This window comes from Patella vulgata, chromosome 5 (genome assembly GCF_932274485.2).
Source record: "Patella vulgata chromosome 5, xgPatVulg1.2, whole genome shotgun sequence".
Taxonomy (NCBI): Eukaryota; Metazoa; Mollusca; class Gastropoda; family Patellidae; genus Patella; species Patella vulgata.
In genome coordinates, this window is record NC_065883.2 from 77736095 (window position 1) to 77754813 (window position 18719).

Here is an 18719-nt window from a genome sequence, read left to right on the forward strand (position 1 = left end):
AAATGTATTGTTATAATAGTAATTTGACAATATGTTTGATATTTTGTTTATATGTAGTCTGTTTCTTTTTAATGTTATTAAAAAAAAACCTGTCCGCACTGCCGCGTTCCATATGACAACAAATATATTAGAGAGATGCGCATTAAAATGAATGTTTCCCTCAGAACTGGGTTGTTTTTTTTTCTCCAAAGATATTCTACTAAATTCAATTCATATCTGTTGGCTAAGACAGGGCTTAGTAATATGTGCACTGAATTTTACTTATAACTAATGTAGAGGTCGCAGCGTTTTACTTAATAGGGTCCATATTGCTGACTATTCATGGGGTTTGAATGCAACTCAATATGTACTTATTATGCAGGCTTTATAACGCTATATAACTGCGCATTTTATTATAAAAGGTCATTAGCAAGCTGGTTGTTTTGGTGAATAGATCACAGCTCTGCTGGTATACATCCATATTTTAATATTCAAGCCAATTAATTTGACTATGTTAGATATCGATTGAAATATTTGAACGACTATAAGTTGTCCCTTGCCAGGTGGGGGTCACGGTGGCTAAGTGGATTAGGCGCTGGCTCGCTAGTCTCGAGGTCGGGTGTTCGATCCCTGGATTGGCCGCGAAAGTTCATCCAGATTTTCCAGCGCGGCTCCCCCTTGTCAGTGATGCGGGACGGAGGGCCTGACAAGGACAGCTGTCTAGTCGTTCGGATGGGACGAAAAACCGAGGTCCCGTGTACTCATTGGCGTGCACGTAAAAGATACCTTAACAGTTGGTATTCGATATAAGAGTAGGCCGTAGTGCCGCTGCCCGGGCAAAATTCCCCTAATAGCACATTGTATGGCGGATGCCCGTCTTCACTAGCCCAGTTCGGAGCAGAACAGTAGGACGTTAAACCCAGTTCATTTCATTTCGTTTCCCTTGCCAGGTGAATGGTCCTAGACCATGGACAAGGGGTAACCACGCCGGAAAATCCAGATGAACTTTCTGGGGCAATGCAGAGATGTAACGTCTCCAGGTTGTGTCTCAGTCAATATATACCGTGTTTTACAGTCAGTAAGAGATACATGCGGTATCTTACAGTTGGTCAGACAAAATGACACATTTTACTTACGCAAACCTATCAATCGAGAGAATAACAGTAATGTTATAAATTTTTATTTAAATATACAGTTGGTGTGTCTATTTACGGTCAGAATGAGATACATGTCACGTCGTACCATCAGTAACAGACACCATCTGTCCTGTTTTACAGCAACAGCAACAAATGCACGCAGTGTCTTACAGTCAGTAATATAACTTCAACGCAAGACAAATGTCTTGACTTACAATCAGCAAGATATAGACGCAGTGTCTTATAGTCTGTAATATAACTGGTGACCCCCAGGGGGAGAACCACGCCCAATTTTTTTTTCTGTTTATCGTATACATGCCGCAATTCTGAATATAGCATAACGACGCCACCAACTACTGATTATGATGCATGTCCCACACCCCAGGGGAAGAACCACACCCAAGTTTTATGTATAGCGGCTAAAGGCCACAATTCTGAATGGATTATCTTGGAACTTGATGTACTTATTCCATATACCAAAGGACGACAACTATTGATTTTGGTGGATCACCCGACTCCCTTGAACAGTGCAACACCCACTTTATTGTTAATATTTTATCTGTAAATACTCTACAGGTTGTAATTATTAACAGATTTTGTTCCATTTCGGTATAATCTAACATAGGGTTGTACCTATTACTATTGGCCCCCCTAGGGTGCAGGGGGTGATAAGAATATACCCTTCGTATGTCCTGCGTGTCGTAAAAGGCGACTAAAAGGATCCCTGTAATGGGGCAACGTGTTTGCCGTGCGTTGCGACCCGTGTCGGTGGAGAGTGGAATCCGGGTAATTGAGTGGGGATTTGGCTTGCGAGCCTTTTCTCTGCAACACATTACTTTGGCCCATGGTTCACCTAGACGGGAGGTCAGAGTGGCCCACTCTGATCAATCGGCTTTGGTCGTGTTAGTTGATGAGAAGATGATTATTTTTCTCTCTTACTGTGGTATTAGTTTAGTACAGTTAAACCTTTGCGTCCTGTAGCATATTCTCAGAAACGGCGGCTTGGGTCAATCGGATAAAGCACAAGATCTCCTCTTTACTTTGTCTGAGTATATCACTGACTGCTCTCGTCGGGCGCCAGCGCTGGATATCCGCGCAATAGCCTGTACGGATGTTGCAATCCTTGGTGATTGGGGAGCAGTCAGTGATGAATCTTTAAAGCTTATAAATGGCTTCCCAAAATAAAAAACCTCGTCCGCCGAAACGCGGACCGACAGACGATATCTTTGATATTTCTAATAAAACTTCCCGAACTTGGTATATGTTTCTGGTTCTTGAGAGTACCAATGAAACCTCATTAAGTAAACAATCTCCTTTTTTAATTGCTAAGGGTCTCGCCGGATTATCTGGTGAACCTAAAAGCGTTAAAAAAAATGAGGAATGGCACTCTCTTGGTTGAATGCGCTAAAGAGCAACACTCGTTATGTTTATTAAAATCTACAACTTTAGCGGGCATTCCAATAAAGGTAACACCTCATAATAGTCTAAATTTTTCTAGAGGTGTTATTAGGTCTCAGGATTTAGAAGGTAGTAATGAGGAAGAGATGCTTGAAAATCTCTCCTCACAAGGTGTAACAGTTGTAAAACGCATTTCCACCAAGCGTAATGGTAACATCATCCAAACCAACACCTATATCGTGACATTCAACAAACCAGAACTGCCCAAAACGATAAAAGCTGGATTTCGCTTAATTCCAGTTTCTCCTTACATACCAAACCCATTACGTTGCTTTCAGTGCCAACGCTTTGGGCACAGCAAGAATGTATCTAAGGGAAAACCAATTTGTGCACGATGTGGCCAAGATGGCCACGAAAGTGAAACATGCCAACTCCCATATCACTGTGCCAATTGCAAAGGAGCTCATTTTGCTTATTCAAGAGAGTGTCCTTTGTGGAAAAAAGAGAAACAGGTGCAACAGGTCAAAACAGAAAAAAATATTTCTTACCCTGAAGCGCGGAAATTGGTAGAGATTGCCACACCAGTGCCCTTATTTGCAACTTCGTTTGCAAATATAGCGAAGCCAAAGACCGTTTCCGTTGCTTGTCAGACCGAGTTGCCCCTGCCAGCTTCCGGGCAGACAGGATCATCGACTAAGCCTCCAATACCAAAGAAACCAGAATTTATTGCCCTCGGCACTCAGACAAGTTCGTCGTTAGTGCCAGAGGCGGCAGAGGAGATTGTGCCAGAAACTCCTCCTTCAAATGGTGGAAAGCCACCCACACTACCCCCGAAAGGTGGAAAACCACCCAAAAACTTCCCGAACTTGGTATATGTTTCTGGTTCTTGAGAGTACCAATGAAACCTCATTAAGTAAACAATCTCCTTTTTTAATTGCTAAGGGTCTCGCCGGATTATCTGGTGAACCTAAAAGCGTTAAAAAAAATGAGGAATGGCACTCTCTTGGTTGAATGCGCTAAAGAGCAACACTCGTTATGTTTATTAAAATCTACAACTTTAGCGGGCATTCCAATAAAGGTAACACCTCATAATAGTCTAAATTTTTCTAGAGGTGTTATTAGGTCTCAGGATTTAGAAGGTAGTAATGAGGAAGAGATGCTAAACCACCCAAAAACTCTAAAGACCGACCTCCAACTGCGAAGGCCGGTTCAAAACTTCTGTCCGTCCGTAGTAGGAAGGGCGAAGATGATCCTGTCCAGACCTATAATAGGGAATCAGGACAGTATGATGGATGTTGTTGTGGAGATTCACGACCCCAATCCCAAACAACAGTCAAGAAGTCCTGTTAAACATCCCTGACGATGGTCAATTCCATAATTCAATGGAACTGTCGTGGTATCAAGCCCAATTTTAATGAAGTCCAAATCCTAATACAAAAATTCAATCCATTAGCTATTTGTTTACAAGAAACACTTCTTAAAACATCTGATAAATTATCATTTAAACATTTTGTTGAATATCACCATTTTGCTACTAATGATGGTATAGCACATTATGGTGTTTCCATTATTATTAATGGAGATGTCCCACAGAGTTTCAACAAACCATGGTATAATGATGATTGCAAATCCGCTTTTAAAGAGCGTGGTCGTATTTTGAGACGACTCGAGACTCACCCTTCCATGGAAAATATTGCTGCTTACCAAATGGTCCGGGCGAAGGCCCGTAGAACCATACGCCAAGCAAAGAAATCTTCATGGCAAGGTTATGTCTCGAGGATAAATTCCCGTACCACTTCCAAATCGGTATGGGATAGGATTCGTCGGATTAAAGGTAAAAGTAGTGCATTATCAGTCAACCATCTAAATGTTGATAATACCACCTTAACAACATTTCCCGATATTGCTAATTCTCTGGACAGTTCAATCTCATTCAATTCATCATCCAATTTCTCCTCGGATGCCTTTCGAGGTATTAAGCAACAACAGGAGAAAAGGCGACTTAATTTCAAGTCCCGCAATGATGAATGCTACAACGATAACTACTCCATTGCAGAGCTCCGGGATTCGCTTAAGCGAGCTCGCGATACTGCAACTGGTCCAGATGAAATACACTACCAAATTCTAAAACATTTACCTTTTCCTACACTCTTGATTTTGTTAGATCTTTTTAACCGTATTTGGGTTGATGGGAATTTCCCTCCTTCGTGGCACAAAGCCACAATAATTCCCATCCCTAAACCGGGTAAAGATCCTACGAATCCTACCAACTATCGTCCGATCGCTTTAACTAGCTGTATTTGCAAAACCATGGAGAGATTGATCAATCGAAGGCTTGTTTGGTACCTCGAGTCCAACAACCTCATTACAGACCTCCAATGTGGATTTCGGTCCCAAAGAAGCACTCTTGATCATCTCGTTCGATTTGAAACGTTCGTCAGGGACGCTTTCATCCAGAAACAACACTTAGTTGCCATTTTCTTTGATCTGGAGAAAGCGTACGATACCACATGGAAATATGGTATCATGCGTGACCTCCATAACTAAGGTTTACGAGGTCGGTTGCCTATCTTTATTTCCAATTTCCTAGAAGATAGGTCGTTTAAGGTTCTTCTGGGATCAATTTTCTCTGACCCATTTCCTCAGGAAATGGGAGTCCCTCAGGGAAGTATATTATCTCCCACCCTTTTTTCCATCAAGATCAATACCATACCATCATGCCTTAAACGTGGGGTCGACGGCTCTCTTTATGTTGATGACTTTCAGATGTGTTACGGATCGACAAGTATGCAGACAATCGAACGTCAGTTGCAGCTTTGTTTGAATTCTATTCAACGATGGGCAACTGACAATGGATTTCGTTTTTCGAAATCCAAGACTGTCTGTATGCATTTTTGTCAAAGAAGAGGTTTACATCCTGATCCAGAGCTTACACTGGATGGCAATCCCATTCCAGTTGTAGACGAAACGAAATTCTTAGGTTTGGTATTTGATAAGAAATTATCATTTATACCCCATATAAAGAGCCTTAAGAAGAAATGTCTGAAAGCCCTTAACATATTGAGAGTCCTGTCAAACACTGACTGGGGAGCAAACCGTAAGGTCTTGCTCAGAATATATCGAGCATTAAAAAGATCCAAACTCGATTATGGGTGTATTGTGTATGGATCGGCCCGTGGGTCTTATCTCAAAGAGCTTGACACCATACACAACCAAGGACTTAGAATCAGTTTAGGAGCCTTTCGTACATCTCCAGTGCATAGTTTATACGTCGAGGCGCACGAGCCCTCATTGCACGACAGACGTGATAAACTAGCACTGCAGTATGCTACAAAAATTTCATCACTCCCTAATCATATTTCATATAACACCATCTTTAGACCCTACCACGAGCATTTATATATGCTTAAACCTAAAGTTATTCCATCATTTGGTATTCGCATTCAACCCCTTTTGTCTGGAGCTGGAATCAGCCATGACAGTATTGCGAATACCCTTTTGTTTAGGACTCCACCGTGGGTTATATCTCCACCTAAGATCGATTTCGATCTAACACAACATAAAAAGAAAGATACTAGCTCCACGGTGTTTAAGTCTCTCTTTCGAGAGCTTAGGTCTAAATATGGTGATTATGCTCCAATTTATACAGATGGCTCGAAAGATGGTGATCGGGTAGCTTCGGCTACTGTGACGCCATCTGAGACCATATCTGTGCGTCTTCCACCTGCAGCTTCTATTTTTACAGCTGAGCTTCAGGCTATACTGCAGGCCCTGGAGTTCATTCAATCCTCACCTTTTTTTAAAACATATCATCTTTACTGATTCTTTGTCCTCTCTCCAAGCAATAAATAATAAACAACTTGATCACCCATTAGTAGCAGACATTTATCGTATGCTACTATCTTTCGAGAGTATCAGCAAGGATATTGTCCTTTGCTTGCTCCCCAGTCACATGGATATAAAAGGGAATGATCAAGCAGATTTGGCTGCCAAGTCTGCTTTAGATCTTCTCATATACTTTATTTTTTTTATACCTTTCAATGATTTTAAATTTTCTATAAATTCTTTTATATATGACCGCTGGCAACGGTCTTGGGATCTTGCAGACACAAACAAACTTCATCACATTAAACCTCTGATAGGAGACTGGCCAAACTCCTATAGAACCAACAGGAGGGATGAAGTTGTTTTGTGTCGCTCTCGTATTGGTCATACTTTTTTAACTCACATTTTCATTTTGAAGCGAGAGCCGCAACCAGAATGTGTTCACTGTCATGTTCCTTTGACAGTTAAGCACATTTTGATTGAGTGTAATCATCTCAAGAATGTAAGATCAAACTATTACCGTTGCCAGTCACTACATCAATTATTTGCTCAACCGGAGCTGTATGGAAAATTGTTAAACTTTTTAAAAGAGACAAACTTTTATTACAAATTTTAATTGTATATATATATATCCGTATTTTTGTTTTTAATTATTGATATACATAAAGGACTTATATTTATTTATATTTATGTTTAACAACATCGTCTGTGATACTTGTTTTTATTTATGTATATAAATATATTTATGTGATATTGATTTAATTTGTCTCGTCAAAGTCACCATGTGTTTGGCACCATATAGCCCGGTTGGAGCTGACGTGCCATAAAACTCCATTTCATTTCATTTCATTTATTACTATTGGTCCATGACCAATACCCGGGGCACAGCCACGCCCACTTTTTTGTTTTCTTATCTACATGCTGGAATTCTGAATGTATCATCTTGGAACCTGGCATATTTATTCTTCATACCGTAAGGGCAGTAACTATTTATTTTGGTGCATGCCCCGACCCACTTCATTTTTGTTATTAATATTTAATCTGTAAATTTGGCCAAATAACTAAATGGCTGTTTTTCCATAAGTATGTGTTATAGTTTATTGTTCTATCCGTGTATGTGCTTTATTGTAAATGGGGTTCAACTCCGATTAGACTGATGAAGTCGGGCATACGCCATAGAGTTTGCTATAAGAGACATTTCCCCCGGACAGCGGCGCTACGGCCTACTCTAAAATCGACATTAAAAGGACATTTATGGTCCGATACGAACGACTACACGCGTCCGAACTGACAAAAGGAACGCATAACACAAAACCCCGAGGAACGTTCACGACCAACACCGGGATTGAACCCGGATTTGCATCCACCAGTCAAGTTGATCTACGGTTGAACCTTTTCACGTGAGATATCTTTATGAATTAACAAAATTTTCTTTATAATTTTATTTTCGTTTCTATTAAATTAGCAGAAGTAACCCTTGGCAACGCCGTATTGAATAGCACAATGATAATTAAAGTTTTATTACCAACCCTTTATCAATATTGAGTTGTAAAGTAGAAGTACCCCGTGACAACCCAGTATTAATAACACAATGATAATTTAAATTTTATTGCCAACCCTTTCACAATATTTGAAAGAAATATCCCCACACGAGGTGTTAATCTGTTTTCGTTTTCTATTCCAATTCAATAAAACATAATGTAGAAATGTCCTGGCTTTTATTCAATAGTTACAATTTATTCATTTATTTTAAATATTACAGTTCAAGAGATCAAAACATTTCGCCTTTACAAATTCACCAACGCACGTAGACCTACTGTGTGAACCGTGGTAAATAATAAACGGATTTCTTCGATTATGAACAAACTACTATACTTTGGTTATTATAAACTTACCTGTGTGTTTGAAATTACCTCCGGTTATATAAAATCCATTGTACAACTATATGTCCTAGCGAATAAAAAAGTTCTCTCTTGTAAAATTGAACTCCTCGCAAACTTTGACACCGAGAAATAACCAAAAATGGAAGCTAATTACGTCACTTATCGGGATATATCATTTCGTATAGGGGGGTCAAAGCAAGGCTTGTCTGTCGTAACGGTTGTGTATGAATCAGCTATTCCTCTCGGAACCCAGTAATGAGTTTGGGCGTTTAAAAACATAAATACGCCCGTAGTCCGGTATTTTGTTTCCCTCTTGTATTATAATTATTTGGTTAGAGAGTTTGGTGGGATTATTTCTTTTGAACTATATTTGTTTTACTGACCTTGAATTAATTTCACCCTTGAATATTTTTATACGCCCACATTTTCATGTGGACGTATTATGCCATCGCCCCTGTCCGTCCGGACGTCTGTCCTTCCGTCCACAATTGTTTGTGGACTCTCTACAGGTCACAATTCTTATCCGATTTTGACGAAACTTGAAATATAGGTTTAACCCCAAAAGATCTCGGCTGCTTTCGATATTGGCATGTATCGGATCGAAACTTCATGGATTATGGCCCCTGATTTTACGAAAAATCACGTTTTTAGCTTGTGGACCCTATAGAGGTCACAATTTTTATCCGATTTTGTTGAAACATTAAATGTAAGTTTATAACCCAAAGATCTCGTTTCCTTTCGATATTCGCGCATATCGGACCGTAACTTCCTGAATTATGGCCCCTGATTGTACGAAAAATCGCGTTTTTAGCTTGTGGACCCTATAGAGGTCATAATTTTTATCCGATTTAAAAAAAAGTATTATTATTTCACCGTTACACCCTAAGGAGAGCTGAGTTCGAATTTCGTGAAAATAGACCCAAAATTGACAGACAAAATGGCCGCCGTTCGTTCTCAAATAGCGTAAAAATATGGTATATATCAAGGTTGTGGAACCTATAGAGGTCACAATTTTTATCTGATTTTGATGAAACTTGAAATGTAAGTTTATAACCCAAAGATGATCTCGGTTCCTTTCGATATTTGCGCATATGGAACCGTAACTTCCTGAATTATGGCCCCTGATTGTACGAAAAATCGCGTTTTTAGCTTGTGGACCCTATAGAGGTCATAATTTTTATCCGATTTAAAAAAAACGTATTATTAGATCACCGTTACACCCTAAGGACGACTGAGTTCGAATTTCGTGAAAATCGGCCCAAAACTGACGGAAAAAATGGGCGCCCTTCGTTCTCAAATAGCGTAAAATATGGTATATCAAGGCTGTGGACCCTACATAGGTCACAATTTTAATCCGATTTTGTTGAAACTTGAAATGTAAGTTTATAACACAAAGATCTCGGTTCCTCTTGATATTTATGCATATCGAATTGTAATTTCCGGAATTATGACCCTTGATTGTAGGAAAAATCACTTTCTTTTTAGCTTGTTCTCTATCCATCTCTCGAAAATGTGGGCGTATCCTGCCTAGCAGCCGCTGGTTAATATTTCCTGATGAATTTAAGCAGCCCTGTCAATTAACCTCAGCAATCTGCTGTAGCCGAGGTAAATGCCGATGTATTTTACATTTGCCTAGACAACATTAATAGCCGAGGCCATTGAATCATTGAATAGGTATAGGCCTATAACGTTATTTTTTTTTTTATATAAATACCAAAAATTATTACCAACAATTAATCATACCGCACACCGGATTAATTATCGGCAGATAGTTCAGTTTCTTTCTATTTCGCTCTAAATATTATTTCCGGTGTGCAAAAAACTGTTTAGAAAAATTTATAATCGTACGTGATCGGTAACACAATTATTTTGTAAATTCCCGGCTTTGTTTTGAAATTCACAAGGCAATGTATCCAATATACAATTATATATACAGGGGTGAAAAACAATATTATATTTACGAGTATTCGTATAATTGGTGATATATTCATTGTGAATAAAATTTAGTAGACTGACAATCAATTGTTTCCAAATCAATGTCTTTGTCTCAGTTGCTATTGTGTTGCCCAAACTCAAAAACTCGAAACGGTCGCGCGCTGTTGTGATTACAACACACGTGATTCAACCTTTACCCCCCTTCAACATATTATGATGGTTTAGCTCATGACGGGACATTGTAATGTTGTGATGGACACAGTCGAAAATACAAGCAAAAACATTGACTTTTCAAGAGAGAACTTTTGTTTTGGTTTGGATATTTAATTGTACAATGGATTGTATTCAACCGGAGGTGATTTCAAACACATAGGCAAGTTTTTAATAACAATTATTCAGTAGTTTGTTCACAATCGAAGAAATCCGTTTATAATTTACCATGGTTCACACAGTAAATGTATTGTATACGCCCATATTTTCATGTGACCGGTTCCTGAAACAATGTATTTTATGTAGCTAAGCACCCCCACCCCCGTCTGGATCCGCTCCTGATCATGAACACGGGGAGGGGTATATAAGTTTGGCCATAGATCATGGACCCATTATTTCAAGAATAATTCGCGAATTTTTGGTTGGCTAATACCATGTTGTTGTAGGGCTCCAAATCAATCTGTTCGATCAAGAGGGTTTTACGTCCTCCTAGGGCGTTTAGTAGCAGACATTTATCGTCTGCTACTATCACACAAGTTTAACGGCAAAGACATCGTCTTTTGCTGGCTCCACAGTAATGTTGATATTAAAGGGAATGATCAAGCAGACTTAGCTGCTAAGTCTGCTTTAGATCTGCCCATGTCAGTTCCAAATTAAAAACCTGTCCGGTGGTTCGACCCCTAAAGTCTTACGGATTTACAGCGCTTCCGATCCCCAAACAGGGTTAATTGCGACCTTCAAATCCCACTCTGGCGCCGTCATAAAATCTTGCTCACCTTGATGCTTCATAACGTCACTGAAAGGGGTCATATCTTAGTATCCTCTCCCCTCTTCCCAATTGTCTGTTTTTAGACCACATATTCAAAATTTAATATTTATAAAATAAAGGTAATGGCATCATGGCTGTAACATATTAATGACATCATGGCTGTAAGATGTTTGCAGTTTGTAGAAAAGACTGTTGATTTCTAAATGTTCAAATAATCCAATTTTAACAACTTCCCAAGAACTTTGGAGAGGAAAGGCCGAATAGAAACTGTTTAACACTTTCTTGCAGATAACAGAATATCAGCATAATCTATAAAACATTTATTGAGAATATGAAATAGACATAAATCGGGGGAAGCTCTATTCCAAGTCTGACTTGCTGTCAGTAAACGTCTGCTTATAAAGCCTCTAACAATTAGCTGAGGTGGACAAGAGTGATAATCATATATGGTATTGTTTATTATCAATTATGGTGTTTGTAATTAAACTGCATATTTCTTTGAAAGTCATTGTCAGGTCAAGGTATAATGAACTGACCACTAATACATTCTCTTCGAAATTCAGTCTAGTGTTACACGCGGATCATGTGTAGCTTGTTAAAGAACATCTCGAATAAACTAGATGATTATTAAGAACGTGTCTTCACAGAAGTTGTCGAGAGTTTAAACGTCAACTTCAGTTATAGATCAGTTTTGTCACACCAGGTTACTTATTAAAAATAAATAACGAACATAATATAAACGTCAACTTCAGGTATAAATCACTCTGTTACAACTGGCCGATGTAACAGATGCATATTTTAGAACAGCCCATGGTCGTCTTGTTTTGTTTCTTATTTTCGTCTTAGGACTCCATTTTATTACCACATTTCGGTTCCACATTTATATATTAATCACTGCTACATATTTTGTTGGTGTTATATCCAAGTCAATGTTTTAGATATGCATTTCCTGTCTTAACCTAAGGTCAAGGCTGTTAGCCTGATTGTAATTTATGAAGCCATGAGCTTTTAATCATTTTTCAACGTACTAACGTGTTTACTTATTAACGGTTCATAAACATGTTGTAAACCCCTCAGTTATCTGGCAAGTCGTAAGTACATATAACAGCGATATAAAACCAATATATATATATATTTGTACTTGTAATCCGTTTTAAGAATAATTCTGTAGCCTACAGTACATGTATGTATAATTTTCACGTATGTATTTTGTTTATTTGTAGAAAAAACATTCACCATTCATTCAACATTTATTCATCATTCGACATTCATCATTCAATTTATTATGCATTAGATTTTATTTCAACTTACCAACGTATAAACGTGTAATTTCGGTAGAATATGTGTAATGACTTGTAGTTGTACTGGTAACGAATAACGAAAGTAATAAACGCATAACAAAACAAAATATATTTTAGATTTTTGACTTAGGACTATTACATATCTGTACAAAACTCAATTTGTATAAAGCAACGTGAGTGATAATACGAGTCATTAAAAATAATACAACTGTAATATGGCAGAAAAAATTAAATATCCAGCTAAAACGACAGAACGCATACATACCTGGTTAGAGGAAGTTGATTGGAACGGACATGTGGATGAAGACAATATATCTAGCAAATCATCAGGGTCCTCAAGTCAACATTCAGTATTTTCAGCATTAGCCAAAGAGAGAGTTAAAGAAGCAGAACTTAAAGCCAAAGCTGCTGCATTGAAAAAAAAAACATGAAATTAACGAACGCCAACTTATTTTGGACAGACAACGCGACGAACTAGAGTTAAAAGCTGAAATTTCTATGAATCATGCAAGGCGGGCGGTATGCGAATCGCTGAATTTTGATCTGTTTGATCAAGAAAATGATTATAAGTATGGAATGTTCTCCACACCTAATGTCAATCACTGTAACACTAACACCTTGTTTCAATACCTGAAAAATCAAGCCATTCAATGCCAATTACGAAAGACGTACAAGTGCCGATAGAACATAAGTCAAGTACAACATCAAACGAACATTTAGCTTCATATAAACTTATTGAAAAGCAAACAAATCTTCAAGAACGTCAAACAAATTTAGCTGAAATACTCGCTAATCAACAAAAGAGAAGTCTTCTACACCTGCCACAACTCTTTAAATTTCATGGCGACCCACTTCAATATCGAACATTTATTAAATCATTAGAAGATAGAGTCGAAACAATGGTTACTAGTAAAAGAGATCAATTGTATTATCTTGAACAGTTTACTGAAGGTGAGCCAAATATACTCGTAAAAAGCTGTCTACTCATGGAACCCGACGAAGGTTTAGCAAAAGCCAAACATCTACTTAAAAGATTTTTGGAGACGAGTACAAAATTACTACAGCATATTCCAATAAACTACTGAAATGGCACCTCTTAAAATCTGAAAACGTACAAACGTTAAATAAGTTTTCTCTCGCATTAACCAGTTGTTTAAATGCGATGAAGCATCCAAGAAATTTGAAAGAATTAATGGAGAAGTTACCCTATGGAATGCGAGATAGTTGGAGAAGAAGAGTACAACAAATTAAAACTAAATCTAAAAGGCAAATCAATCTTGAAGACTTTGTCATATTTGTGCAACAAGAAGTAGATGCCCTGACTGACCCAGTATTTGGTATAAATTTCGAAACCGGGCCTTTAATTAATAAGCCACCACCTCAATATTTTAAACCAAAACAAACCCATGCAACAAACTTTAGTGATATAGGTTGGAAAAGACAATCCTTTTCGAACAATAAAACAAAATGCCTTTATTGTTCCAAAGACAATCATTCTATGGATTCCTGTTTTGAGATCATGAAAATACCATATGAGCAACGTCGTGAATATCTAAAGTCTAAGCAACTTTGTTTTGGTTGTCTTGAACCTGGACATGATTCAAGAGAATACAGATTCAAGAAAATCTGTCGAAAATGTGGTAAATCACCTCCTACAATAAATCATAATGACGGCTCATATCAGCAAAATGAACAACATGCAAGTAAAGTTATGTCATTTAATGCCCACAACGCTTATTTATCCAACAACGCCCACAACACTTACTCACCCCAAAACGCCAACTCAGTCAATAACGCCCATCCTTTCACCCAAGCGCGTTCACCAAACGCCCACATATTCACCAATGCCCACAATGCTCGCCTATATCCTAACGCTAAAATTGCCCAGCCATTGTCCCATGCTTATAAGCCAACTAACGCTTTCTATGCTCATTTATCACCAAACGAATTGAGCGATAATAATCCTATAAATAGTGATTTCAACTCAACGCCAAACATCCTCAACACGCAATCTTCGAATTTATTAAATTGTAATCCTCCATTTATGCATCACAACATTAATTAATACGGAAAACGCCTGTATTTCCAACAACTCACATCCATGTATCCAGTTAGAAAGTACAGAACTGTCTAATAATCAAAACGTTGTTAATAAGTATGTACCTGCAAGTAATCCTCAAGTAAGAAGCGGTTTTGTTGGTTTTGTTGAAAACGATGAACAGGATTTTGTGCTGCCAATTTTATTAGTTAAACTTAAAAGAAGAGACAATAATGACTATTTGTTTACACTAGCATTTCTAGATAATGGTTCAACTGGATGTTTTATTACAAAAGAATTAGCTAACCGTTTAGATTTAGAAGGAAAGGACACTACTATTCTACTTGGTACAATGCACGGAGAATCTTCTGTTAAAAGTAAAATAATTTCTGATTTAGAAGTGTGTGACATTAGTGAGAATAACATTATACAGCTTCCTAAACAGTACACTAAAAACGAAATTCCCGTTGACATTCGTAATCTCCCTAAACCTGAATATATTCAAAAATGGGAGCATTTGAGATCCCTATGTTTACCCGAGTTACCTCCCTTTACTCATGTTGGACTACTAATTGGTGAAATGAAATGAAATGGGGTCCTACTGTTTTGCTCCTAACTGGGCTAATGAAGACGGGCATACGCCATACAGTGTGCTATGAGGGAAATTTTGCCCGGACAGCGGCACTACGGCCTACTCTTATATCGAATTCCAACTGTCAAGGGATCTTTTACGTGCACGCCAATGTGTACACGGGACCTCGGTTTTTCGTCTCATCCGAATGACTAGACAGCTGTCCTTGTCAGGCCCTCCGTCCTGCATCACTGACAAGGGGGAATCACGCCGGAAAATCGGGATGAACTTTCTCGGCCAATGCAGGGATCGAACACCCAACCTCCAGGCTAGCGAGCCAGCGCCTTACCCACTTAGCCACCGTGATCCCCCTACTAATTGGTACCAATAGCCCTCATGCACTTATTATATAACTAGACTTGGTTGGACAGTTATTGGTCGAGTGAATACATGTACCAAAGTTACTAAAATGATCAGCTGTAATAGAGTTTCTGCGAGTGAAATGAACTCTGAAACATGTCATTAGCTGGTTTTTAATGAAACCGTTCGCGAAGTAGACAATTCGCAATTAATTAAACGTATGTTTGAAATAGACTTTCCTGAAAATAATCCAAAATCATCAGAGCTAGGTCATTCACAAGAAGATAATCGTAATTTCTATGTAAATGACTGTTAAATCGTAATTTCTATATTAATGACTGTTTAAAGAACTGTGAAAAAGAATCAAAAGCCATTGAGCTCGCGAATAATCTTATTAGTGTATGCGCTAAGGGCGGCTTTAATTTACCCAAATTCATTAGTAACAGTCGATTATTAATTCAGAATCTACCAGAAGATAAACTTGCTAAAGATGTCAAATGTCTTGATTTAGCTTACCCTGACTTACCTTCAGAATTAAGAGACAAGCCTTTAACGAGACGTGGTATTTTGTCAACTGTTGCTTCTCTGTTCGATCCCCTCGGTTTTGTTGCTCCTCTGATACTACATGCTAAAAGAATTCTGAGAAATATTTGTGAAGAAGAAAAGGGATGGGACGACCCAATTTCTGATTATCACAAGAATGACTGGCTAAAATGGGGAGCTCAGTTACCACTTCTGGAAAACTTTTCAATTGAAAGATGCCTGAAACCTGTTAATTTTGGAAATGTGGTACGACGTGAAGTACATTTATTTGCTGATGCAAGATCCGTCGGTTATGGTTGTGTGGCATACCAAAGAATAATTAACGACCAAAATCAAATTCATTGTAGTTTTTTATTTGGCAAAGCAAGATTAGCACCCTAAAAACAGTTACTATTCCGCGTTTAGAGTTAACCGCTGCTACTGTGACAGCTCGTCTGAAATCTGCCTTAATTAAAGAACTTGATTATTTGCCTGATACCATTTCATTTTGGACCGACAGTATAACCGTTTTAAAGTGAACATAAAAAGTTGTTCTTTATGTATAGAAATGGTTATTATTATTATATATAGCTAATAATTAATATAACGACAAATGACTGGCGTCATTTGTATTTCTGTACGTTTGGTATATCAAGTACTACGGGGTTATCCAAATTACCGGTAAATGTGCTAATTTCTTGAGTCGTCTTCATTTGACACGTGGCCTATTTAAACAAAGGCAGCTTAAATGGATGGTCTCTTGCACAAACTCCATAACGCGAAAATCAAAGGAAGAATGTACAAGTGGATAGAAGACTTTCTAAACGATAGGCACATTAGAGTACGTGTAGGTAATTGCTTAAGTGACAAATTCAAAATGGAAAACGGAACGCCGCAAGGATCCGTTATCAGCCCAATATTATTTAACATAATGATAAATGACCTTCCTAGCTACGGGGGGAAGGGCACTGAATCCGCACTATTTGCTGACGACAGCTCGTTCTGGAAAGCTTCAAATAACATAGGCATAATCAAAAAATCGCTTCAATATACCCTAAAACAAATCTCAAAATGGGCAAACGATTGGGGTTTTAAAATCTCAGAAGGGAAAACAGTGGCAATGCTGTTTCACCCGACTGACACTAACAGGAAAATCGACTTAAGTCTTAACGGCTCAAAAATTGAATTTAAATCAGAAGCCAAATTTTTAGGAATGATATTTGATTCAAAACTTTCCTGGACAGCACATATAGATAGCGTAGTAAGTCGCACATCAAAAACACTCAATTTAATGAAATACATCAGAGGAATGGAATGGGGTGCAAGCAGAAGTACTCTTATGCTAATATACAGAGCATTCATCCGCTCGGTAATCGACTACGGATGTCTAGCTTATGCAAATGCAAGTGATGCACAGCTCAATAAATTCAACATAATACAAGGAAAGGCATTAAGACTAGCCACAAGAGCCGCAATAGGAACCAAAACAGTTGCCCTTCTACAAGAGATGGGAGAACTCCCGCTTGATCTTAGACGAGAGGAATTGTCACTCAAGTATTGGGGCAAACTGCAAATGCTAAAAGAAAAATGACCGACATATAAGTGCCTCCAACAATTCAAACGAATAGGCTATAGGAAAAATACGCGTCCTATGACATTCGGGCAAATGTCAAACGATGTCTTAAATAAACACGGTTTAAAAGGGACAATAATAGAAACAAAAACTTATCCCGTCACTCCACCCTGGCAATTAAGCAATCCAATCATCAATACGCACCTAATCAACGTTACAAACAAACATGATAATCCCATAGAGGCTAGAGCACTAACACTAGAGCTGATAGACACAAAATGGGCAGACTATATTAAAATCTATACAGATGGGTCGAAAAATAATACACAGGGACTAACAGGGTACATTTAAACATTTTGTTGAATATCACCATTTTGCTACTAATGATGGTATAGCACATTATGGTGTTTCCATTATTATTAATGGAGATGTCCCACAGAGTTTCAACAAACCATGGTATAATGATGATTGCAAATCCGCTTTTAAAGAGCGTGGTCGTATTTTGAGACGACTCGAGACTCACCCTTCCATGGAAAATATTGCTGCTTACCAAATGGTCCGGGCGAAGGCCCGTAGAACCATACGCCAAGCAAAGAAATCTTCATGGCAAGGTTATGTCTCGAGGATAAATTCCCGTACCACTTCCAAATCGGTATGGGATAGGATTCGTCGGATTAAAGGTAAAAGTAGTGCATTATCAGTCAACCATCTAAATGTTGATAATACCACCTTAACAACATTTCCCGATATTGCTAATTCTCTGGACAGTTCAATCTCATTCAATTCATCATCCAATTTCTCCTCGGATGCCTTTCGAGGTATTAAGCAACAACAGGAGAAAAGGCGACTTAATTTCAAGTCCCGCAATGATGAATGCTACAACGATAACTACTCCATTGCAGAGCTCCGGGATTCGCTTAAGCGAGCTCGCGATACTGCAACTGGTCCAGATGAAATACACTACCAAATTCTAAAACATTTACCTTTTCCTACACTCTTGATTTTGTTAGATCTTTTTAACCGTATTTGGGTTGATGGGAATTTCCCTCCTTCGTGGCACAAAGCCACAATAATTCCCATCCCTAAACCGGGTAAAGATCCTACGAATCCTACCAACTATCGTCCGATCGCTTTAACTAGCTGTATTTGCAAAACCATGGAGAGATTGATCAATCGAAGGCTTGTTTGGTACCTCGAGTCCAACAACCTCATTACAGAC

The 18719-nt window shown here is 38.4% G+C and overlaps 2 protein-coding genes across 5 annotated transcripts in view; both read left to right on the forward strand.

The window, feature by feature from the left end:
• LOC126822621 (uncharacterized) overlaps nucleotides 1–18719 on the forward strand; it is a 182758-nt gene that overhangs the window by 11508 nt on the left and 152531 nt on the right. The gene's annotated exons all lie outside the window — the stretch shown is intronic.
• On the forward strand, nucleotides 1777–3419 carry LOC130012873 (uncharacterized). The gene has a single exon (XM_056100920.1). It carries the CDS (start codon nucleotides 2489–2491, stop codon nucleotides 3401–3403), a length of 915 nt encoding a protein of 304 aa, XP_055956895.1. The 5' UTR covers nucleotides 1777–2488; the 3' UTR covers nucleotides 3404–3419.

What these genes read in the sequence shown, in the direction of transcription:
- LOC130012873 (XM_056100920.1), top strand. Translation starts at nt 2,489, where the DNA reads ATGAGGAATGGCACTCTCTTGGTTGAATGCGCTAAAGAGCAACACTCG.